Source organism: Hemiscyllium ocellatum, chromosome 5 (genome assembly GCF_020745735.1).
Source record: "Hemiscyllium ocellatum isolate sHemOce1 chromosome 5, sHemOce1.pat.X.cur, whole genome shotgun sequence".
Lineage (NCBI taxonomy): Eukaryota > Metazoa > Chordata > Chondrichthyes > Orectolobiformes > Hemiscylliidae > Hemiscyllium > Hemiscyllium ocellatum.
In genome coordinates, this window is record NC_083405.1 from 97,221,478 (window position 1) to 97,247,184 (window position 25,707).

General features: G+C 41.3%; 1 protein-coding gene across 1 annotated transcript in view; it reads left to right on the plus strand.

Moving 5' to 3' along the window:
* Positions 1-22,808, plus strand: part of gpr158a (G protein-coupled receptor 158a) — a 649,347-nt gene extending 626,539 nt beyond the window's left edge. Inside the window, exons 10-11 of the mRNA XM_060825583.1 lie at positions 11,245-11,391; positions 20,403-22,808. Of these exons, the coding sequence (XP_060681566.1) occupies positions 11,245-11,391; positions 20,403-22,325 (2,070 nt within the window). The 3' untranslated portion in view covers positions 22,326-22,808. The remainder of the gene's footprint in view (positions 1-11,244; positions 11,392-20,402) is intronic.
* Positions 22,809-25,707: the final 2,899 nt, after the last annotated feature.

Genomic DNA, 25,707 nt, shown 5'->3' on the forward strand with positions numbered 1-25,707 from the left:
CTATGAATTCCTGCTCATACTCACCTCCACAAATCTGCCTTTCCCAATTTATATGAAGATTAACGTCACCCATGGTTACATGGCTCCATCTCCCGATTTATCCTTTCTACAGGCCTTGGTTTTCAATTCACCTGAACATTGATCCCAACACTGTGCATGTGAAGCCCCTCCCAGCAGAATAGCACCCTTCTACCCCAGTACTAACTGATACCAACTTATACAACAGCGTCTGGATCCCTCCCTCCAGCTCTAAGTTTCTCTTCAGCCCCAAAGAGATGTCCTTAATCTGGCATCGGACAGGCAATACAGTTTTCAGGACTTGTGCTCACAGCTGCAGAGAACAGTATGTGTCTTCCCAATTAAACTGTCTCTAATAACTACTGTGGTCCTATGTCCTCTGTGCAGTCGCTACTTTAATCTGCATAGCTTGAAAGAACCTCGTAACTGTTAGACAAATGCAGTGTCTTCACATCCACCTCACCTGCAGTCACAGCTTCCTGTCTCTGAGTTACCTACTCTGAGGGGTGTCACTGCCTTCCGGAGCAGAGTGTCCAAGTAACTTTCCCCTTCCCAGATGTGTCAGTGTCTGCAGCTCGGATTCCAGCTCCTCAATTCAGATCCAGAGTTCCTCAGGCAGCAAGCACTTACTCCAAATATGTTCACTGTGGGTCACACTGGCTCCCAGCAGCTTCCACATGTTACAGTAGCAACATCACACGTCATGCCATCACAATCATATTTCATTTAATTTTCAGTTCCCTTATCTGTAAAATCTGTTGTAATTTTTTAATGAGAAAAACACTATTATCAATCTTATACTTAACAAGCTCCTTTATAAGAGGAGAGAAGAAAGACATTAGAGTCTTAAACACAAACTGAAGACCTTACCTATATCATAAAGATTAGTAATAAAGATGATTGAGCTGCTTTTCCTGCAAACACGTCACACAGTGGTTTATGACATCTGTGCAGTGGTTTATGACATCTAGGCTCTCAATCACATTTTATATCCAATCCCACACATTTCTCACTTGTAGAATTTACTTCTTACAATAAATTCCAGTTAAAGTGCCTTCTGTCTCCCTTTGCACTGAATTCCCACTGTGAACCAGATTTTGAGTTTCACTCACTCAGACTTTTTCTCACTTAGACAAAGTCTCCACTTACATTGACCATGTTTCTTACTGACTATGTGATGCATAGTCTTTACCCTGTCCTCATTTGACAGCAACAGAACTTAATTTTATTTGAAAAAAGATATTGAATTGCCAATGAAGTGGATTGCCATCCTTTTTACTTTCTCAGCTGCTTGGTCTCTGTTAAGACACCACATGCAAAATGTACAATGGATTGGCATGTCATGTGTCCTTCCATTATAATTGCCAGAGTATCCAAATAAGCGGATTGTCTGTGTATTTTAATGGTGACTTGATTATCTCATCCCTGGGAAATAATCCTAGCAAGGCCCCATTATCCAACAAGTTAGCCTTACAAGTCCTTCCACAACAGCTGAATACCCTTGATGTCAGGTCTATGTTTAACTGCAACAATAGCATAGGAAATGTGAGTCCTTCACATTCCCCCAAAGTCATTGTCTTGGGTCGGTTATACAGCCTTGCATCACCTCCAACTGCAGCAAATCTTCACTATTACAGTGAAGCATCAACCTCGATTTCTGAGCTCAAGTTCTGGAGACAGATTAGAAACCAAAGTCTTGTAACTCCACAAGCAACCCCACCTTATAATAGCACTAACAACTAAGTCAAAGCTGAACACACAATCCACACCTTGTGTTTCCCCCATCTCCCGTCAGCTTTTGCTCTCCCTCATTCACATCCCTCTTCTGTACCACCACCACCCTCACCTCCCATCATCTCTGTGTCCCCTTCCTCACCCTCCTCTATCTATCTCTTTAGCATCATTTCTATATTATCATTCACCTCAGGATCCCCAAAGGCCTTAGAAGGTGGATGGATTTGTTGAATTGAAAATGTAGTTTTATTTGGCCCAGGGAATAAAATTCAACTAAAACCTCAAAATTTATGTCAGTGCCACCAAGAGATGTAGATGAGGGAGGAGATGCATGAAGGAGCAACAGCACCACCTAATGTTGATAGGACTCTAAAGTAGATGTGATGATAACTACACAGGACTACCCAGACATGGCACAATCATAGATCAGTAAGTATCTATGAGAGAAACATGCTATCTAACTTCAAGACTTCAGTTGAATCCTGAAAGATTCTTCAAAGTATGTCCCTGTGTTAGTTTGCAGATAAGGTTGATGTATTCTATGCCCATTGATCTTCAGCTGCTCCATCATAAGGTCAGAAGTGGGGATGTTCATTCACCTATGATTGCACAATGTTCAGAACCATTCGCAACTCCTCAGCTCTATGTTTAACTGCAATAATATTTGGACAATATCCAGGCTTGTGCTGAATAGTAGCAAGTAACATTCATACCACACAAATGCCAGACAATGACCATCAAATAAGAGATAATCTACCCACAGCCCCCTGACATTCAGTGGCATTACCATTGCTGAATCCCCTACTATCAACATCCTGGTGACCAGAAACTGAATTGGACCATCCATTAAATGACTATAAGAGCAGAGGCTAGGAATACTGCAGCAAGTAACTCACCTCCTGACTCCCCAAAGCTTGTCCACCATCTACAAGGCCAAGTCAGGGCTGTGATGGGATACTCCCCATTGCCTGGATGAGTGGAGCTTGAGGCTTTATTACCAGCCAGGCCAAAGAAGCCCATTTTATTGGCACCACAAGCACAAGCATCCATTCCCTCCACCACTAACTCTCAGGCGTTGCAGTATGTACTATCTACAAGATGCACTGCGGAAATTCACCAAAGATACTTCGACAGCACTTTCCAAAGCTATATTTAGTCTACACTGAAGTACTTTGTGCAGTTCTGAATATTTTTTACAGGAGGGATGTGATTGCACTGGAGGGGGTGCAGAGGAGGTTCACCAGGAGGTTGCCTGAGATGGAGCATTTCAGCGATGAAGAGAGGCTGGATAAGTTCAGGTCGTTTTCCTTGGAGCAGAGAAGGTTGACGGGGGACCTGATGGAAGTGTATCAGGTTATGAAGAGCCATGGACAGGATGGATAGGAAGCAGATGTCCCCTTTGTTGAATGGTAAATAATGAAGGCAGGAGATCTTTTAGGAAATTGAGGAAAGATTTTTTTCATTGAGATGGTGGTGGCAATCTGGAATGCACCACCTGGGAAGGTAGTATAGGTGGAAAACTTCACAACCTTTAAAAGGTATGTGAATAAGCACTTGAAATGGCATAACATTCAAAGCTATGGCCAAGAGCTGCAGCATGGGATTAGCATTAGCAGGTTGGCACAGTCTGCATGGGCCAAAGGGCCTCTTCTCTGCTGTATGACTCTTTGACCTCTTGCAGGCATTATGTGACCTTTCCTCCTGTAATGTAAGGATGAAGATTTCAGCTCCTGTTTGGCCAAAGTGATCCATAGACTGATATGATTCTTCTGACATTTCACCAAACTTTACAAGACCATCCTCTCATACCTCCACAACTTTGTTCCCTTCTCTCACACCTCAATGTTCCTTTTCAATGTGGTTTGAAGTCCTGCTGCTTATAGGTGTGCCATCCTTGTAAGACCTTCCTGGTTGACACCTTGGTTATGTATGTTACTCGGTTTGCCAGATCTTTCTTGACCATCTGTCTACAAACCCTTCAGGTTTCAGTCATCCCTATTCTCTGTAGATCACTTCTTCTCTCACAGTAAGCATGTCCAATGGTCCACAGTCCCAAGTTAGTAAAAGCATCCTTACTGTATGATCCAATCTCTTTCATATCAGTCCTGCTTTTCCTGCAATATCCCCCTACTGGATGTTTGCAAATCAGGTACTGCGTTACAATGATTCAGGTACATTGTAGTCCAAAATGAGCTGGACATGGAGAAGCAACAATGGTAAGTTCACATCAAGATTTATGGTCTAGTTATACATTGTAACATCCCTTTCAGGAAGTCTCGGAAGCTATGTCCTGCTCATCATCTTGCAACTGCTAACCACTCTGGCAACCTCCAACTATGCCTCCATTGTTTGCTTCCCCTTACCTCTTTCCAGATATAAAAGGTTCCTCCTGGCATGATCTGCAGAGACATAACACATAGCCTGGAGCAATCTCAAATAATGAACTGACTGGTTAATGATCTGAATGCCTTTACCTTGGACCTGGCATTCTCTGGCTGTGTCCATTTTGAAGGCTGATGCCCTTGTACGTCTATCTCCCACTTCATAATCATGTTTCCTGTCCATCATGGAATGGATATCATGGCGGTGAACCGTGGGTTGGCTGCGCCTGTTGTGCTGATGCCCATCATGGGCGGCACGGTGTTGGCGGCACGGTGGCACAGTGGTTAGCACTGCTGCCTCACAGCGCCTGAAGACCCGGGTTCAATTCCCGACTCAGGCGACTGACTGTGTGGAACATAGAACATAGAACATAGAAGGATACAGCGCAGTACAGGCCCTTCGGCCCTCGATGTTGCGCCGACCGAATCCTACCTAACCTATACTAGCCCAATAACTTCCAAAAACGTGGAGTTTGCACGTTCTCCCCGTGTCTGCGTGGGTTTCCTCCGGGTGCTCCGGTTTCCTCCCACAGTCCAAAGATGTGCGGGTCAGGTGAATTGGCCATGCAAAATTGCCCGTAGTGTTAGGTAAGGGGTAAATGTGGGGGTATGGGTGGGTTTCGCTTCGGCGGGTCGGTGTGGACTTGTTGGGCCGAAGGGCCTGTTTCCACACTGTAAGTCTAATCACACTCCAATTTCCTGGTCCCTGAAAATGCTTCCATATTAGAACGTCAGCAACATTAACAAAATCCAAGCCTGAAGGTCTAAGATCGTAAAAAGACATTGTAAGGAAAGAGATAGAAAGGAGTTAACTGATGGTAATCATTTCTTTTTCTGATGGGATGTTACAATGTATAACTAGACCATAAATCTTGGTGTGAACTTACCATTGCTGCTTCTCCATGTCCAGCTCAATTTGGACTACAATGCACCTGAATCATTGTAACACAGTACCTGATTTGGATGAGGGTGAGGATTTAGTGTTCCCCACCCTGCGATGCAAACATCCAGTAGGGGGATACTGCAGGAAAAGCAGGACTGATATGAAAGGGATTGGATCATACAGTAAGGATGCTTTTACTAACTTAGGACAGTGGACCATTGGACTTGCTAACTGTGAGAGAAGGAGTGATCTACAGAGAATAGGGATGACTGAAACCTGGAGGGTTTGTAGACAGTTGGTCAAGAATAAAGATAATGCAGCATAGAATGAAGATAATTGTAAAGTCTTCACAATTGTTATGAAGACTTTACCTGGCAATAGCCATTACATGAGGTCATAAGGATTTTTTCCCTTTATCCTTAGTCATGTGAATCCATCAATCCTGCTTTTTAGTCTACTTTCTTGCTCCCTCTGTGATGAAACAGCCTAATTTTCTTTTACTGCATAGCATATGCAATTTTCATTGAAAGATAATACCCAGCCTGGCTTAAAGTCCTCAGATTAGTCCACATTAATAAAGGAGCAGCATTAGTTCTTAAGAGGAAATTGTGGGTTTTGCTTTCTTGCTTCATCTAGGAGCTGAGACCTTCTGTCTCACCTATGGGAGATGTTTTAAAAACAGGAGCAGGCTCTTTAGGCTATCAAGCATGTTCCTTTACATTCAGTGTGATCATGGCTGATCTTCAAGTAGCTGCATCTTTTCCTTATATCTCTTCACATCTTTAGCTCACAATATCAGTTCATCTAATTGATAAACTGATCATCAATTGAGCATCCATTAGCATAGCAAAAGAAGGTTCCAAACTTTTACAACCCTAGTGTTTCCTAATTTCACTTCTAATGGGTCCAGTTCAAATTTTTCTATTGTGCCCTCTTTTCATAAACTGCTCAACTGGTGAAATAGTTTTTTTTCTGTTTATTCTATACGAAAATTTCAGACCTAATAAATGGTACAGTAAAGAAATAACCCTCTACAGCATTGATTTTCTCTCTCTGCAAAAATATGGATAATTTCAAAATCAGATATAGGAAACGTCTGGGTTACTTCTATCGGTGGTCCAGGTTGACTTTCCATGATGCTAGGATGGCAGCTTTTGCAGCCCTTGTAGAAAGAGCCAGGAGATATTCCTGGTAGAATGTAAGTGGACCTTGAGCTAGAAGATGCGTAAAGAGAGACGTGACTATACTAACACATGTCCCATATTTATTGGATGGAATGGTTCAAATGGATGATTAACAGAACATAAACTGTCAGCCTTTAGAAACAAAGTATTTTAGCAAGTGCTCAGAGAAAGAGGGCAGTCAGGTGATGCTTGTCACCAGATAGCACCTTATTCAGATTGAAGATGAACTAGAATAGAGGGGAAGAAAGCTTCAGTGAAGAGCGTCCTCGCAAACAAAAATAGAAAATTCTGCAGAATCTCAGCAGAGCCATGAGCACTTGTGGAGGGAAAACAGTCAATGTTTCGGGTCCAGTGACCCTTTGGGTTCTGAAGCATGGTTACTGGATCCAAAACGTTGACCCTGCTTTCTCTCCATATGGTTCCTGAGAGGGGTCACTGGATCTAAAACATTGACTTTGCTTTCTCTCAACAGATGCTGCCAGACCTGCTGAGCTTCTCTGGCAATTTCACTTTTGGTTTCAGATTTCTAGCATCCACAGTTCTTTATTCGCTCACACGTTGATTAAGAACAGGATGCTGCCATCATTAACAATTGAGATCAACACCCTCTATGTACATCCTCCGGTATCAGTTGGTTCTAGGTTCTGTTTGCCGTTCCTGCTGGGCAGCACGTTGCTTCAGTTGCTGCTCTCCGGATGCTTCAGTTGGTTGGTGAGAGACACAAGGTGGCTGGTTCACACATAAAAACTCATCCGTTACAAGTTATAGCAATTGCTTGCAGGAAAGATAAACCAGTTCTCTTCTGGTTTACAATGAGTTTTGACTGCAGAGAACAGAGGGAGCACTGCTGAGCTGGAGGAGAACTGAATACTTCTCTCTCTATAACTGGTTTCCAGTTCCAAACTGCTCAGTCTCACAGTTGTTGGGAGATAAAAAGAATTTTGTCCTTGATTTGTCCCACATCCATTCAATTTCTTGTTGTCAGTAAAAGTTGCATTGGCACCACATTGTCTGAAATCTAAAGTCTAATTACTGTTTGTTCAAGTCATTTTTTACGATGCTTGCCCGCATGTCAGTTCTGAAGAAGGATTCAAAACAATAACTCTTTTTCACTCACAGCCACTGCCAGATTGACTGAGTTTCTCCAACACATTCTGTCTGTTTGCTTCAGATTTGCTTCAGCGATCATAGTATTTTCATATTATATAGGTGTCAGATTACTTTGCTTTTCAAAACAGATAGCCATCCTTTCAAATGCTAGTTCCAATACAGCTCTTTCTCATTTCAGTCCTCAGTTTTTAAAAACACAACACAAAACAAAAGAATTTATAACCGGATAGTCCTGAATGGTTAAAGGAGCAGAATTGTTGGGACTGATTTTAATACTTGCAGGTTTACTGTGCAGTGGTCTTGTGATGGATGTGCTTCTTGATGTCTGAAAGTTTTATGGTCCCACAGTTTTCACTGTTGAGCTTATTATTGCTTGCTTTTGATCTCCTGCTCAGTGCTGGTGAGAATAGTGTCAAGGCCGAAATAGCTCTGCATTGGTCGCTTGGGTCCAGCCAGAGGCAGAGTTTCCAACGAGCTCAGGCTCAGGAGGATCAGGCCTGAGGAGGCCGAAAGCTTCCTTCTGCAGGCTTAAGAAGCATCTCTGCTCCCCTTAACGTCCCAGCAAATACTCTGAGGTTCCTTGGGCAACATTCAAGTAGCTCAAGCCTCCCCTGCGTCTCCATTAAAATCAAGTTGCTGCACTCAAAACCACATCAAGCTGTGACTTTTCGATTTAAATTGGACCTCTGAGAGCATGAGAGAGCAAAATAATTTTCACAGCCAAACTGTACAATCGTGTGACAATCCCTGTTGTCCTTGAAATACAGTTGGATATTTATAGGTGGAAATAGATCCAAAATCATTAATGTGTATCCAGTAGTTAAATTGCATTGTGTTGTTGCCAGCAGTAAGGCAACTGATTGGTCCTGAAATAGGGTGTCTCTTAGCAGAAAATCAAGAGCGCAAGACCCATTATCATAGTGGCACCTCCACATCATGGCTACCATTGACATCACACACTCAGTGGAGAGAATCCCTAAGGAGATTGTGCATATTAACATTGACATTAAGTTTATAAATTCTGTGCCTGTGCACTCATCTTCACTTCACCTGATGAAGAGGCAGCGCTCCGAAAGCTTGTGATTTCAAATAAACCTGTTGGACTATAACCTGGTATAATGTGTCTTCTGATTTTGTCCACCCCAGACCAACACCGGCACCTCCTTTCCAATGCGTGCACCGATAGAGAAGGCAGTTAAACTCCTTTTGAGCACCCCATCCCATGTTAATATTGAGGGGGACTCTGGGAATAGCACACCACTCGATTTCCCTTTCAGCCTGCACTGATGCATCCATCCACAGGATTGCCAGCAGAGGGTTGGTGGTGATCCCTGGCAGACCATCAGCAAGTTGGTTAGAATGCCTTATACAGTATTGTGTGAACTCAGCAGGGGATGTTTGAAGGGAAGCTACTACATTGAGGTAGAGAATAGATAGTTTAGTTGACAGCATTCATGGCCACACCATAGTTAGGGGGCAATCATGTAGTGGTATGGTCAACATAGAGCTCGATAGCACCCAAAAAGGCCCTTGAGCCCATCGAGTCTGTACCGATCAAAAAAACCTAACAATTCTAATCTCATTTTCCAGCACTTGGCCCAAAGCCTGGTGTGCCTTGGCATAAGAGCCCATGGGATTCATTGAAACTTGGCTCATTAATTCCAGAATTGACTGACTGGTAGGAAGCATTGGGTGATGGTCAAGGAGAGTTTTTTTTATGACTAGAAGTCTATGTCCATTGGGGTCGCATAAGGGTTAGTGTTGGGATTCTTGCTATTTGTGGTATTGTACAAATGATTTAGACTTGAACGTAGGAGGATTCATCAGAAAGTTCACAGTGAGAATCTCACTGGACTGGAAATCCAGAAGTTTAGGCTACTATCAAATCCACCTAATCAATTAACAAGTCAGGAGTTGAAAATTAATCTCCATAATAGTGACTGTGAAGCCTCACTGATTGACCACTAATGACCTTTAGTGTGTATTGAGGGAAGGCACTTTCCTCTGCCACCACATGAATTGCAAAACCTGCGCCCACACCTCCTCCCTCACCTCCATCCAACACCCAAAAGGAGCCTTCCACATCCATCAAAGTTTCACCCGCACATCCACTAATATCATTTATTGTATCCATTGCTCCTGATGTGGTCTCCTCTACATTGGGGAGATTGGACGCCTCCTTGCAGAGCGCTTTAGGGAACATCTCCGGGACACCTGCACCAATCAACCTCACCACACCGTGGCCCAAAGTTTCAACTCCCCCTCCCACTCCACTGAGTGCATGCAGGTCCTGGGCCTCCTCCACCGCCACTCCCTCACCACCAGACGCCTGGAGGAAGAATGCCTCATCTTCTGCCTTGGAACACTTCAACCCCAGGGCATCAATATGGACTTCATCAGTTTCCTTATTTCCCCTCCCCCCACCTCACCCCAGTTCCAACCTTCCAGCTCAGGCAGGTAGGACGAGTCATGAGGACAGTGCTATCTTCCTTTCCACCTATTCACTCCATCCTCTTCTCTGACCTATCACCTCCATCCTCACCCCATTCACCCATTGTATTCTTTGCTACCTTCCTCCACCCTCCCCTCTGACCTATCACCTCCATCCCCACCCCCATCTACCTATTGTACTCTTTGCTACCTTCTCCCCAACCCCCCCCCCCACCACTCCCATTTATCTCTCCACCCTGGAGGCTCCCTGCCTTCAGTCCTGATGAAGGGCTTTTTGCCTGCTCCTTGGATACTGCCTAACCTGTTGTGCTTTTCCAGCACCACACTGATCTAGACTCTGATTTCCAGCGCCTGCAGTCCTCACTTTTGCCTTTAGTGTGTGGTCCCTATCTGACTTCAGGACTACAGCAATGTGGTTGACTCTGAAACGGTTGAGTGAGTCATTCAGTTAGAGGTCAGTTTGGTTTGTGCAACAAATGCTTGTCTTGCAAATAACTCCAATATTCCACATAGAATAAAGAAAGGAAAAGGATGACAAAAAGTCACAGACTTTCTTCAGTATTTTTGTATCTTTCCTTCTATAGCCTAGCAGACATTAAAGAATAGGATCAAAAATTACATTGTAAAACTTCTGTTGAAAAACTGACAAGCCCTTCTTAAGATAGAATTAAATTCTGAAATTTAAAACTTACATTCTAAAATTTATCTTGACCTCTTCTGACCATTTGGCTGCTTACTGCCATGCTTCTCTAGTTGTTTATAGTAGGAGCTTCACCTGACTTGAACCAGCAAAGAGGAAGTGGTGGCTTGTGTAAATGGAGTGAACCCAGGCCAGAATGATGTCTCATTTCCTGTTAATCCATCTGATCAGTATTCCCATATGGTGGCAGAAGGTTAAAATTCCTCCTCAGTTGTTTCTAAGAGGCAGCTTCTAAAATGGAGAAGTTATGGTAGGTGTATTTGAAATCAGAGAGAATAGCGAGGCCATGAAAAGATGCCGGATTTTGTTTTAAAGGTCATAAAGGAAGATAAAACTAGTAAAATCTGAAGACTTCCCATTGACATTACAGCAGACTGGAAACACAATGTTGAAATATATTTTCTTGACCCACTGCTCTTTCTGAAGATGGGACATTACTGATCACATTTGAAATAATAACACCACAAGATGAATACAAAGATCTGTTTCCATACTGATGGCATTCTACAAGGATATCTGAGCCTACAGTTTGTAACCTAAATGTGTTTACATTTTATTATTTGAAGTCGACCTGAAAGTTGCTGGAAGGATATGTCATTATTAGGAGCAGGTTTTGGAGCATTCATTACTGGAATTTAAGTGACCTGTAACAATTTAAGTATAAGAGAATTCATTGGCTGAAACAAAATCCAGCATTTGAAAGATTCTACTATCTGTTTTCAACCAAACCAATTTGACAAGATTCAAATATAATTCTCTGGTTTTTTTTTTCTTTCCTTCTAGTTCCTTCAAGCAGGTATCAATCCCAGAGATGACATAGCAACAGAGGCCTATGAAGATGAGTTGGACATGGGCAGATCAGGGTCATACCTGAACAGCAGCATCACCTCAGCCTGGAGTGAACACAGCCTTGATCCTGATGACATTAGGGTAAAAACAATGAACTTTTCTTGTTGTCACATTCTGCAACTAATTTTGCTTTTTAATGCAACATGTACGATAGATTACTTTCTCCACATAAACATCAAGTTATATTAACCCAAAGGCAAATTACTGTAGATGTTGAAATGTGAAACAGAAATAGAAGCATTGGAAATATCCAGCAGGTCTAGCAACATCTGAAGAGAGAGGAACAGAGTGGAAACTTTAGGTCAATGACATTTGTTCAGAGCTGGAAGAAATTAAAAGAGCGATGGGTTTTTAGAAAGTACAGTTAATTCAGGAAGGGGTGTGGGTTGTAGAATAAACGTAGGGGAATGTCAGAGTTAAGGTGAAGGACAGAGGACCATGCTCATTTATTTTTGTTGGACCGAACCAATCAAGTCAGCAATATTAAGAATTTGTGCTGTTAGGAACTCTGTAGTGCTTATCGATAAATAATAGCTGGGCTGCTGTTCCGAACCAGGAAACAATAGCAAGTGAGTTAACAATAATTTTTAAAAAGAAAGGTAATGAGAAAGTATTTTACAAAGTATTAAGATGAAAAATTGGCCCTACAGGCATATGGACTGAGTAGTGTATTCCACTGAAAAGTTAGAGGACAAAATGTTTCTTTAAACATTTGGAGATTTCTTGCATTCAGCAAATTTCATCCATAATTTTATCTAATTGTCTTGTTTTAGACAATCATTTTTGTGAAGAATTTTAATCCCATAACTATGAAACACAAATATCTAAAATCATGCAAAATTATTATTCTCACTCATTTCACCCCTGTAAAGATGGTAGATGCCATTCTGCAGTGGGACTTCCAATTTTGGCCTTATTCTCTCTTTCTACAATGAGATGTACATCATTATGAAAAGCCAGATCTGAATATTTCATAACAGACTACATTAAAAGTCCTTCCTTCTTGAGCCAAAATTGAGCATTTTCTTGGTGTTCCTATTCCGTTGTTACATTTTCTGATATTTTTCACAAATGATTTGAGTTCCCACAAGATCACTCTATGGGTCAGGTAGCTCACTTAAGGGTGATAGTTGTATTTTACCATTTTTATATCCTCCACGGCTGACCTTGTTCTTTCCCGATGCCCCCAACTGTGTTCTCACCACCTTTGTACCTAAGCCATGACCTGGTCATTACAAACTCCTTAATTCATGAGAGACAAATACAAAACCTTATAGCTTGCTCCAATCCTTGACACTTGTGTACAATTTTCAAGAACTGTGCATGGAGCAGCAAGAGGAATGGTCTTCTTCTCAGCCACAAAAAACATTGACTATGTCATCTGAAATAGATTGTGGAGTCTCCTCAAAGTTGGATATCAGCAGAAGTTTGTCCCCATTCTCTGCCTGTAGCATGACAACATGTGTGCTGTGATCCTCATCAATGGATCCACTACAGAACCAGTGCATGTACAAATTGGGGTCCAACAATACTATGTTATCATACCAATGTTTTTTAGTGTCTTCCTCCTGGCAAAACCTCACCATGCATCCATGAAACTGACTGCCGGAGTGAAGCCTCTCTATTGGATAAGCAGGAAACTGTTCAACCTGCATTTCCTGCAGCTCAGAGACAAGTTCACTTCAACCTCTGTCATCAAGCTGCTATATGCAGATGACATTCTTGTGTGCAAACACGCAAAGGCTGAGCTCCAAATTATCCTTGAACTATTCAGAAAGAGATTAGGCCATAGGCTAAAAAGTCTGGATAGCAGAGGTCCCTATCAATCTGTCCCCCATTGATCCAAGGCAAATTGTTGGAGAACTCCTATACCTTGGGAACATCTTTTATAATGAAGCAGGCATCAAGGATGAAATCCAACCTTCATGGCAACAGTTGAGCTTCTGATCATCTCAGGGACCGAATGTTTGATGACAAAGACCTCAAACCTAGCACCAAACTCAAGGTTTACAGGTCATTTGTGCCATCTGTCATTTAGGCAACAAAGACGTGGACAATCAATATCAGATACCTTAGATTCCTGGAGATATTTCACCACTGATCCATCCACAAAATTCTGCAAATCTACTGGCTGGATAGGCATTCCAATATTAATGTCCTCTCTCAAGATGTTTTCCTACATCAAGGCACTGGTTATTGTTGATCAGCTACATTGACGAACAACATAATCCATATGCTGGGCACAAGATTTGCAAAATGAGTTTGATACTCTGAGCTTCTGCAGATCAAATGGTAACCAATTGGTCAGACATCGTCAAAGTCTCCATGAGAACACATAACATTCCCCATTGACTCATGAGAATCTCTTGACAATGACCAAGCAAACAAGAAATGTAGCATCTGTGAAGGTGCCAAGCACCTTGAGCAGATCCAATACGCCCAGGTGAAAACTAAGCACAAAGAATAGGAGTGTGTGAAACCTGGGCATCACACTCACTCACCTTTACAAGCACCAGGTGCTCGAGCTGTAGCAGAGTGTATGCATCTGCCCTTAGTCACCTCAGGATCCACTGCTCCAGAGGGGAAAATAATTCTTCTTAATCTCAAAGGATTGTCTAAGAAAAAGAGACTACTTTTACAACACATAATGGTGTTTCTATTTTCCAATTTGTTGGACCGCTGTATTCACCTCCCTATAATCTACTATAAATGTCATATTCTGGGTCTGACTCATAATCATGATGAGGATCATTAATGTAGATCATGCCTTAAGAAGTCACAGGATGTAATTTTATTGTGGTGCTACGCCATCATCTAAAAATATACTCCATAGTCATTGGCTATTACTTGACTGCAGATGGGATTTCTGCACCTCTGAACTGAAAGCTTGGAGCTTTTCTGTGATGGTAAGGTATATCTCATTCTTCTCCTGCATTTTAATATTCATCTCACTCAGATGGCTGAATATGTCCAGCTTATCCTGCCAACTATAACCAGATAGTAACTCTTTGTAAGGCAGTTCATGTGTTGTTGACAACTCTGTCAGTTGTCTCCTGAGCTCATGAATACAGGAGAGAACCTTACCCAATGATCATTATCACACCTCAATGTGTAACAGTAAACTCTGATGCTCAGCCTCTATCTCTGTATACACAATAGTGAACACGTGCTTTTTATGTAATTCACAATTATCATAGCTTGTTTAGTACTGCAGCTAACTCTGGTGGCATTTTTTTGTCTACAAGAGCTTCACAGTAGAGGATGCAGTAGGTGATCGGAATGTCAGGATTTTGCTCCTTCACCTTACTAACAAACCCTTCAACGTCCCTATCATGGAGGCTGCTCCATCAGTGCACATGTCCAGCGCATATTTTACCTTAAGAAGGTATCTTTTACCCAAAATATTTCTTCACCAGTCGCATGGCTCAGTAGCTCCTTGCACAAGAAAACGTACTCCTACATGGAGTTCCTATCAACATACCAAAGGATGGCTAACAGTGGGCATTGTCTACTTATATCGGAGGACTTACCAATCCGCAAAGCAAACTTCCCATGAGTAGTGAACATCTCTTACAGCAGCATATCATAGAAATGTCATCAATTCTGCTGACGTGTCATCAATTCAACGTTTTATCAGAGGGTGGAATTTGGTCAATCTTGTTTGCAGCATCAGCTCTTAACGTCACACTGAGATTTTTTACAAGCAGGTATGATCAAGTTTTTGACAATGGTATTTGGTTATTTTGATTTTGCCACCAGGTAACTTAACTCTTGAACTTTATTCAATACCCATGCACAGTCCATCAGATGTTGTGTCTGCTTGATATTTTGTTCACTCAAGTTCTTTAAGTGCTAGATGTGTTTGTTCACAACAGATGGATGTTTCATCCATGTCTTAACTTGATTGATACCTTTACAGTGCCCGTCAACTTCTCTCTGCAGACCAGACACTCAGATATACTTGTTGCACTGTCTCTGAACAGACATTCCTTGTTTGTTCCTTTCGGTTTAGATGTTTCATCAACTGAAGTAGAGGAGGAATGGCCTCAGATGACAAGAAACATATACATTTCTTCTTAGAATCTAGGACTAACTAAGATAGAATAACTTAAAAAAAAATCCAAAAACATCCACTTTAAAATCCATGCTAATGTGGAAATATGTCCAGGTGGGCAGGCCACTTCAAAAACCATGTCAGCTGTACCCCTCTTTACTGCACATGCTCAGTTTCTTCTCAGAGCGAGTTTGGTGCAGGTCGCGTGCAGGTGCCAAATCCCCAAGCATGTGGAGTATCAGAAGCCGCTACGCTGATTGGAGGGGCTGCTGAGAATTTCATGGCACCTTGCTGCATTACTGCAGTTGAAAACCTTTGCTCCAGTCTCTTTATCTTCTGTTTATGTAACTACCACCTTTACTTCCTATCAACTTCTGGTCTTTTTGCGCTGACCTCTTCATCTAATCTGCATGCTGCCTGGAACTTTCTCCTGGAACTGACCTCAGAACAATTTATTTGGTAAGAGAAAGTTCCAGACATCATGCAGAGTCAATGAAGAGATCAGCACAAAAAGACTAAAAATTGATAGAAAGTAATTATGGAAACAGAAGATAAAGAGATTCCAGAATAAAACCAGTTCTTGATAGATTATAAGTTTTATTTTCATAATTTCATTACATGGTGATAAGTCACTGAATATATTCACAACAGGTTCCCAAAGTAATTTTAATGAAACTGCATCAAAGCGTTTTACATACAAAAGGAAAAAACACTACTAGCTTTACATTACACAAGAACTAGTTGAAATGGTCTTGTTACAAATATTAGAAATAAAAATTTAATACTTTTATCCTCAACAACAACTTACAGATATCCAAAACTCAGTGATGGGTCACCCAGTTTCCAGTTTCCTTGTTCACTCGGCACAGCTATATTTTGTTTTCTTTCCCCCCAAACATATGCATTCATTGACTGTCAGCTCCTTTAGTTAATATTTCTTCATGAGACCCATAAATAATCTGCGAACACAGCTCACTTATTTCTTAACATGGATTCCTAAAACTCATCTTCAATCGCCTTCTGTTTCAGTTTGTAGAGATTTCTCTCACTGATATTATACTACTCAAGACTTCTTTGTCGTCAAAGTGGTTTTGAGGACTGCAGTGCAAATGACCCATTGCTGCTATTGACCTGTTCTGTCTGACAGAAACCTGCACACTGTTCAACCTTCTGGATGGTTCTCTCTTTTTAAACGTTTCCACAAGAGGGAAATCACGAGGGCAAAAAGGGGACATGACATAACTTTGGCAAATAGGGTTAAAGAGAATCCAAAGGGTTTTTATAAATATATTAAGGACAAAAGAGTAACTAGGAGAGAATAGGGCTCCTTAAAGTTCAGCAAGGCAGCCTATGTGTGGAACCACAGGAGATTGGGGAGATACTGAACAAGTATTTTACATTAGTGTTTACGGTGGGGAAGGCCATAGAAGATATAAAATGTTGGAAAATAGATGGTTACATCTTGGAAAATGTCCATATTATAGAGGAGGTGGTGCTGGATGTCTTGAAATGCATAAAAGTGGATAATTCCCCCGGACCTGATCAGGTGTACCGGAGAACTCTGTGGGAAGCTAGGGAAGTGATTGCTGGGCCCCTTGCTGAGATATTTGTATCACTGATAGTCACAAGTGAGGTGCCAGCAGACTAGAGGTGGCTAACATGGTGCCACTATTTAATAAAGGTGGTAAGGAAAAGTCAAGGAATTATAGACCGGTGAGCCTGACATCGGTGGTGAGCAGGTTGTTGGAGAGAACCCTGACGGACAGGATTTACATGTATTTGGAAAGGCAAGGATAGTCAACATGGCTTTGTGCATGGGAAATCATGTCTCACAAACCTGATTGAGATTTTTAAAGAAATAACAAAGAGGATTGATGAGCGCAGAATGGTAGACATGATCTATGGACTTCAGTAAGGTGTTTGACAAAATTCCTCATGGGAGACTGGTTAGCAAGGTCAGATCTCATGGAATACAGGGAGAACTAACCATTTGGATACAGAACTGGCTCAGTGGTAGAGGAAAAAGGGTGGTGGTGGAGGGTTGTTTTTCAGACTGGAGACCTGTTATCAGTGGGGTGCCACAAGGATCGGTGCTGTGTCCACCACTTTTCAACATTTATATAAATGATTTGGATGTGAACATAGGATGTATAGTTAGTAAGTTTTCAGATGACGCCAAAATTAGAGGTGTAGTGGACAGCGAAGAACGTTACCTCAGAGTACAATGAGATCTTGGTCAGATGGGCCAATGGGCTGAGGACTGGCAGGTGGCGTTTAATTTAAATAAATGTGAAGTGCTGCATTTTGGAAAAACGAATCAGAGCAGAACTTATACACTTAATGCTAAAGTCCTGGGAGTGTTGCTGAACAAAGAGATCTGGGATTTCAAGGCTCATAGTTCCCTGAAAGCACTGTTGCAGGTAGATAGAATAGTGAAGGAGGCATTTGGTATGCTTTCCATTATATACAGAGCATTGTGTAGAGGAGTTGCGAGGTCATGTTGTGGCTGTCCAGGATATTAGTTCGACCACTTCAGGAATACTGCATGTACGTCTGGTCTCCCTGCAATAGGAAGGATGTTGTGAAACTTGAAAAGGGTTCAGAACAGATTAATAAGGATGTTGCCAGGGTTGGAAGATTTTAGATATAAGGTGAGGTTAAATAGGATGGGGATGCTTTCCCTGGAGCATTGGAGGCTGAGAGGTGACCTTATAGAGGTTTATAAAATCATGAGGGGCATGGATTGGATAAATAGACAAGGTCTTTTCACTGGGTTGGGGAGTCCAGAACTAGAGAGCATAGATTTAGGGTGAGATGGGAAAGATATAGAAGAGACTTAAGGGGCAACGTTTACACGCAGAGAGCGGTACATGTATGGAATGGCTGCTAGAGGAAGTGGTGGAGGCTAGTACAATTACCACATTTAAAAGACATCTGGATGGGTATATGAATAGGAAGGGTTCAGAGGTATATGTGCTAAGTGCTGGCAACTGGGACTAGATTAGGTTAGGGTATCTAGTCAGCATGGACAAGTTGGACTGAAGGGTCTGTTTCAGTGCTGTATGTCTCTTTGACTTAATGACTCTATCTCATAGGGCATATTGTTGCTCGGCAACAGCCCATTGTTTCCTCTCTTCTAACCTTATTCTTCTGAAGCATTGAGCTATTCACCTTGAGGATTCTTACAGCCTTATTTAAATGCAAAATATATTTCGAGACACCCTTTAACATTTGTAGAACTCAAAGATAAAACTAAGTCTTAACCCACACACAAATACAAATACATCAAATCAATTATATTTGGTTCTCAATTATGCCATAAATTTCCAAATAATAACATATAGTGAATCTTAGTGTCCCAGAATATGACATATATGAAGCAAAATATGTGAAAATCAAATAAAACAGGAAGAAAAATTTGGGAGTTATGCTGCAACATTATTGTATTCTTTGTTGACAACAATGACACATTGTCCACAGAATGGCAAGGCTTCCTGTTGGCAGACCAAAGCAACTACCAGACTATCCCTCATCTCCAGTGTGGCTGGTTAGATGTCAACTCCTCTATAAAATGCTCCTGGGTCTTAGATATTATCCCACAAAGGTTGGTCGAGATTGATCCATGGACTTCAGAGAAGTTTCCCAATAACAAATAGATATCTTGATTTTATCAGCAAGGGTCAGATTACTTGTCTACGTTCAACAGCTCCTTCACTACAGACTGAGCCTTGAACAATTTCTGATGATGAGACTCATTTGTTCTCCAGGATAGATAGAACCTCCTGTCTAAATGGTAATTGCATGCTAATTATGGTGTTAAGATACACAAGTTAAATACATTGTTTAATTAAGTGCTTAGAGTACTCCTCAGGAGAAACTGCTCCCTGTCCCACATTAATACTGGGTGTGTAAGGTTGCAGACCTTTTATCATTATTTGAAAGGTCTGGTCTGCAAATTTATTATTGCTTTTTATTCAACCATGTGATAATGGTGTCACTAGCTAGGTCTGCATTTCACTTCACTTCAGCCCCAAGCTTCTGATCTTTGGGCACACTGTGTTGACAGAAACGTGAGCAATTTGGAGGAACTGGATGAAGGCATGTGCAAGTTTAGGTAGTGATCCATGGAGAAGTTACTATACCTGACTGCTTGCTTCTCTTTCTCAGTCACGATCACTCCAATGTATGCTGGGTAAAGAAGCATGCAAGGTCCACTATTACTTTTTAGATATCCCATGATTGTTGGGCACCACAGGAGTTGAAGTTTATAACTGGTCTCATGATTAAATTTTAATGTGTTATTGTGCACATTTTGATGGGGCTGTCACCTGTTCATTTAGTTCACCTTGTTTTTATTGAGCTTCATTTGGGTTAACTGATTTATTACACTGAGTTTGCAAGTCTCAAGCCAGTGTATGTAAGACTGCATTCAGTGAATAAAACCCATTATCATGAAAAGCATTAATGTCTAGTCTCATACTTCACTAACTGGCTTGGGATCAATATAACACAAAGCAGCAATGTCTTCCCTTAAAAGTAAAACTAACTATCGCTCATCATTTCATTTTTAAATTTCTACTTTGAACAAATTACGATAAGAATAATTAATGTAAAAGAACAATTTTCTTTTTGCTAATCTACATTTATATTGATATGAATTTAACACAAACGCAAATTTTTCAGATTATTTATCTAATGAATTCCAATTTTACTGAAACGATACTTACATCACAGTTAGTAACTACAGTACTGAAAATGACTAATTTTTGCAAGAAATTGTGTGAAACTTCATAGAAAGGCTAAAGAAAGGAAACAACATTCTAAGACAACATACCAATAGTTTCTAACTGTAATTAATAAACTCTCAAAATGGGATACGGTTTGTTTTAAGTTTTCAATAATCCTGGATTTCATTGCTGAGTTTTTACTCATTTAAAAGCATTTGTATAATTTGTGCAGATCATATACTTAATGCATGATATAAAAGATTGCTGTTGAAATTGCACTCAAACAAAAACACGCTATTGTTTGCTTATAGGATGAACTGAAGAAACTATATGCACAGCTGGAGATTTACAAAAGAAAAAAGATGACCACTAATAACCCACATCTGCAAAAGAAGAGAAGCTCTAAGAAAGGGTTAGGACGATCAATTATGAGACGCATCACTGAAATTCCAGAGACAGTAAGTAGACAGTGCAGCAAAGAGGACAAGGAACATTCAGAGCTTTCGATAGCCCGGAACAGCATCAGTATTGCTCGGAAGAATCCATTTGATCCCACCAGCTCAAGTGTGAAAGCAAAAGAAGACTTTATGAAAAGTAAAGCCTTACTGCTGCAAAAATCTCTCAGTAGCTATGACCATGTGACAGATCAAGGTGAAGATTCCAACGTCTCTGTGGCAAATAAAGTTGAAGTTTCCAACACAGAAGCTGGACTCTTAGATTCACTCATGGGGAAAAAGTTAGCCAAAAAATCACTTGAGAAGACAGACAATATTTCGACAGAATCTGTCCCATTAGTTTGCAAGTCTGCTAGTGCGCATAACTTAAGTGCAGACAAAAAACCCTTGCATCCAAGAACATCAATGTTGCAGAAATCCCTCAGTGTCATCGCGAGTGCAAAGGAGAAGACTTTGGCAATGACTGGCAAAACACAAAGCATGGATGAGCACACCAAACACTATAAACCACAGCAAAGAAGCAAAGAGGCAACCAAAAGTTATCCCTCAGCAGATAACCATGAAATGCAACCATCTCAACCAAAAAACTCTTTGAGCCACTCTTCCATTTCTGAAGAGGCAAGAAGAGGTCCTAAAGTTGGAATAATGAAGCAACACATTAATAGCCAGTCCACAGTTAGCCCTGATACAACAAACTCTCAACTGAGTGATCCATTCGACAGAGCTGAAGTCTGTCCATGGGAGGTACAAGACCAGCCACCTACTCCTTCAGAGTCAAGAATCCAAAAGCATGTATCTATTGCACCAATGGAATCACAAAATATACACAGTTCACATTCAAGCATGAAGGCTCAGAACACCAACAAACACAAGCCCGGGGAAAATGTCGTGAAACAAAAACAAGTGACACAAGGCAGTCTTGAGATATCAGAAGTGTGCCCCTGGGATTTAGAGGAGACACAACGAAGCCTGCCAGAGGGCAGCACGACTATAACTCAGGAGTCTGAAACTATTTCCACTTCGAAAGATGTGGATTCAAATAAAATAACTAAGGTTTGTGAGAGTCACCCTTGGGACTTCAAGGAAATGCCAAGCAAGGCCTTAGAGACAAGCCAGAGTACAAAAGAGGATGGGAAGAAAGGAGAGACAGGAAATGGAAAAGACAAAGGGAGCATGCCAGAACATATAACGTCAAGCAGTAGCCTACAGCAAGTTTCTGCTCATCGAGCGAACGTTTGTCCTTGGGAATTTGAATCATCAGAGTCACCGGAATCAGAGCAGAGCCCAGCGTCAGCTGCCTCAGCCTCTTTATTAAGCAGTATTCCCCAGAAAAGATCAATGATGAAAGGGTTTGGGCTGTCTATGAAAACGTTGGTATCCACAGGGAAAGGGAAAGAGACAGAGAAAGCAAAAGAAAGGAAAGATAACAAGGTAAAAGTGAAGGGAAAGTACAAGGAGAAGGACATGAAAGATGAAAACCCAGTAGACAAATCCAGTATGGCTGAAAGCTGCCCTAAGGAGGTCAAAGTAGTGCCTGGTTCTGCAATTGGAAAGAGCAAAAACATAAACAACAATGGAGCAGGAAAAGAAAGAGAAAAACGTGCCGAAATATGTCCGTGGGACATTGAGGGAAGTAGTCCTATTCTACAAGTAGCAGAAAGAAACACAGCTGCAACTAAGGACAATAAAAGTTCGCAGAGCACAGATGTAAAGACAACAAAAATGGCTTCAATCTGCCCTTGGGATTTTGATGATCAAACATCAGGAAAAAATGTGTGACAATAAATTTAGTCAACCTGAGTTGACAGTAGTCAAAGTTTTCATATCATGAGACTAAGAATTCATATAAACAATACATAGAAACAGTGAAAGCAGGATTCAAGTTAAGATTCCAATTTGTATGACGGCCTTCATTTTATCAATTTTCTTTCATGTGCATACAATTCTAATGAGAACATATTCTGTCAGATTTACATTTTGCATTCTGGAATGCTCTAGTATTTAGAAACACTTATGTGACAGAACCACTCTATTTTATGCAATGGTCATGTACTGTTACACCAACCTGAAGCACCTAAGTAATAGAAACCATTTTATTTCTGTTTATTAACCAATAACATGACAACGTTGAGCTTCAATTTGGCCTGCAAGCCATAACATTTTTGAAATACTACTGTATTCAGTGTGATTTATATTGTGGATCATTTGTTTTGACTGGTGTTTACAGATTCTTATGTACTCCCTGAGAATTATAGTTTGGTATTAATAGCTGTTGAAAGTTTTTTGATATATCAAACAGTAGGTTTCTGTGTCTTTTTTTTCCAAAGATGATTCCTAGTGCACATATAGCCACTGTAATAATGGAATTGGTGGTCCTACCTAGCTGCGTGAAATATAACCAACTTCAGCTTCTTTATATTAGCTGATTCTTTCCAATTGCCTAATCCTTAAAAACAAAGATTTGCTGTATTACATGACAATCCTTAGTTCACACTTCTTAAATCCACTTATTTGTGCACATTTATTTAAAGGTATTACAGCTCTGAACAATAACTCATTATGTGTTGAATCATAGATTTCAAATATCCTTAGCTTTGCAGTGTTCGGCACCCAAAAAAGATCAAATCTGTAAGCTCATATATTTGCTTCTGTGTTCTGCATGCAAAATTACTGGTAGGACTGACAACTTGCTAAACCTCTGACCTTTAGCATTTGGACTGTACTGAATTGTATCGTGAGTGAGGCTGTATCCTGTACACTGTATTCTGTGCTTGTTCTATCTACTGACAAGCCCTGGCATCCACCAGGGAATATTTGATAGATCTCTTTTATGGTTTGTGGCAGCATGTAAATAAAGTTACCTTATCTGCAATAAAATTACATTTATATTATACAAATTCAACATGTGCTTGTTCATGATTTCTGGAAAGAAAACCACCTTTAACCCCCCCCCCCTCCCCTTCCCACATAACCCCCTTCCCATCCATGTTTAACAGAACTGTACCCTTGCAGAAACGATTGCCCCCCACTTCACAAATGTCATGCCTACTTACCTTCAATCTGCAGCTCCCAGTCTTGAAAAGTAACTCAGTCTCTTTCATGAACCAGTGATTCCCCTTGTCCCCACCAACCTCCCTTTCCCCATGCTTTCTGTGGGTGGGCCCAATGGACTGATTGTGGACCACCTATTTGAGCGATCTAACCTGACAGCCCTGGATGAGAAACGCCCAGGCCCCTGACTGATGTCTGCACATCTCCTAGACCATGCTATCCCTGCTTCCCAGACTGGCTGCTATGGAGCAATGGGTGACCTATTCCCCGGACTACAAAGACACTGCCCCCTGACCAAGAACACCCGTACTGAAAGCCTGACCGTAGCCTAATAAGGAGTGGTATGGGAAGCTGCCTTTGTGTGACAATCCAATTCCCCTAATGCCAAGTAATGCTGGATTGTAACAACTCCAAGGGAGCTGCTGCCATCTGCTGCTGTTCCTTTGCCAGGGATTGAAAAACCTCGTGATAAAAAAAGCGAAAAGAAATGTTTTGACTATGCCATTTCTCCAGGGTATCCAGAGAGTGTGCTGTTGCATTCATGGCTAGATGTCTGCAAAAGCTGTACTGAAATTTAGGGCTTTGCAATTTTTTTTACCTTTGAGTTTGTGATCTTGTTGAAACTTCCTCCAGCAAGGAGTCAATGAACTAAAGCGAGGTTGAGGAGGATGAAGAGAAAGGGAATTGGGTAGAGAGTAGTTGGTAATAAATAGTTGACAATAATAAATACATTATTGACTTTTCAAAGTCATGCTGTTAGGATTTCCATCTAAGAAAGTCAAATCCTGAGTTTCCCAATAACTTTTAGATGAAGCAAGGAACTTACATTTAGACAGTGTCTTTCATGACTTAACAACATTCCAAAGTGCCATACAGTTAATAAATAATGAATATATTATTAGAAATAAACACCAGCATTGTCATTAAGCCAATAAGCTCGATTTAATGGATGCAGATGTGCTGATGTGAAAATAGAATTAATATAAATAAAAATTAAGAACAGATTATACTGAGTTTCCTACTCCGAAATACTTTATTTAACCAAGCTTGCAACAGTCTGGTTGAAACCTCAGAGAACCACTTCATGCACAACAATGAAAAGCTGTCAGTCTAAATGTCTTGTCAGACTCTAAATGCAAAATCAGACAACAAGGAATGACAATTTGTAAACCTTTTCCCTTTGAGTTACACAACAGTGGCTCCGTGCCTTGTCACTGATCGTGACAAGCATATTGTTCTTCCATTTAGTAAGTAGCTACTGTGAAGCTATCAGTACTCAAGCAAAAAATGGTGACAGAACAGATATAGGTATTTGCATACCTTTCAGTCTTACGTCAATATGATGTACAGTAATGCAATACTGTTAATGAGATTACTTGAATGATGAACTATGTTTGGAACTGAACTAACTCCACAGAACCGGTATCCCATCACTAAGTCACCCCTTATTTACACAGGCATAGTGCATGAACTCTGACCTGCTAGCCCAGTGCCGGTCCCCAGAGTGAGGAGAAACCCTAAGACTCCTGTTTATTTCTGTCAGCCAGGACTCCCTGATTTGACCAGAAAACAGCCCCAATCAGGGAACTCATACTCAATTACATCCACCAAGCCAGTCTTGTTTCAATCACTCCAGGAACCGACAATGCAATAAGCCACTTCAGATCTGGGAATGTATAATGTGACAGGATTAATGAATGAGCTTATAGTCAAAAATGCTCCAAGGAAGAGTGATCATAAGATGAAAGGGTGAGAAACTTTGTTTAAAACCATGTTTGAAAGATGGCGGCAGAGTAGGATGCTCCAACCGGACCTCCTTTGCCTCGCCTGTTCGTTTTGTTTTCTTTCCATTTTTTCCTTTTTTTTGGGCATCAGGGGAAACCTGAATCCTGGAGCAGTGGACACGGGAGACCCAAGTACCAGAGCGGGGCATGATCGGGTCACCGGAGTACTGGAGTGGGGTGAGAGGGTAACCCGAGTACTGGAGCAGGGTGAGGGGGTAACCCGAGTACTGGAGCGGGGTGAGAGGGTAACCCGAGGACTGGAGTGGGGTGAGAGGGTAACCCGAGTACTGGAGCAGGGTGAGGGGGTAACCCGAGTACTGGAGCTG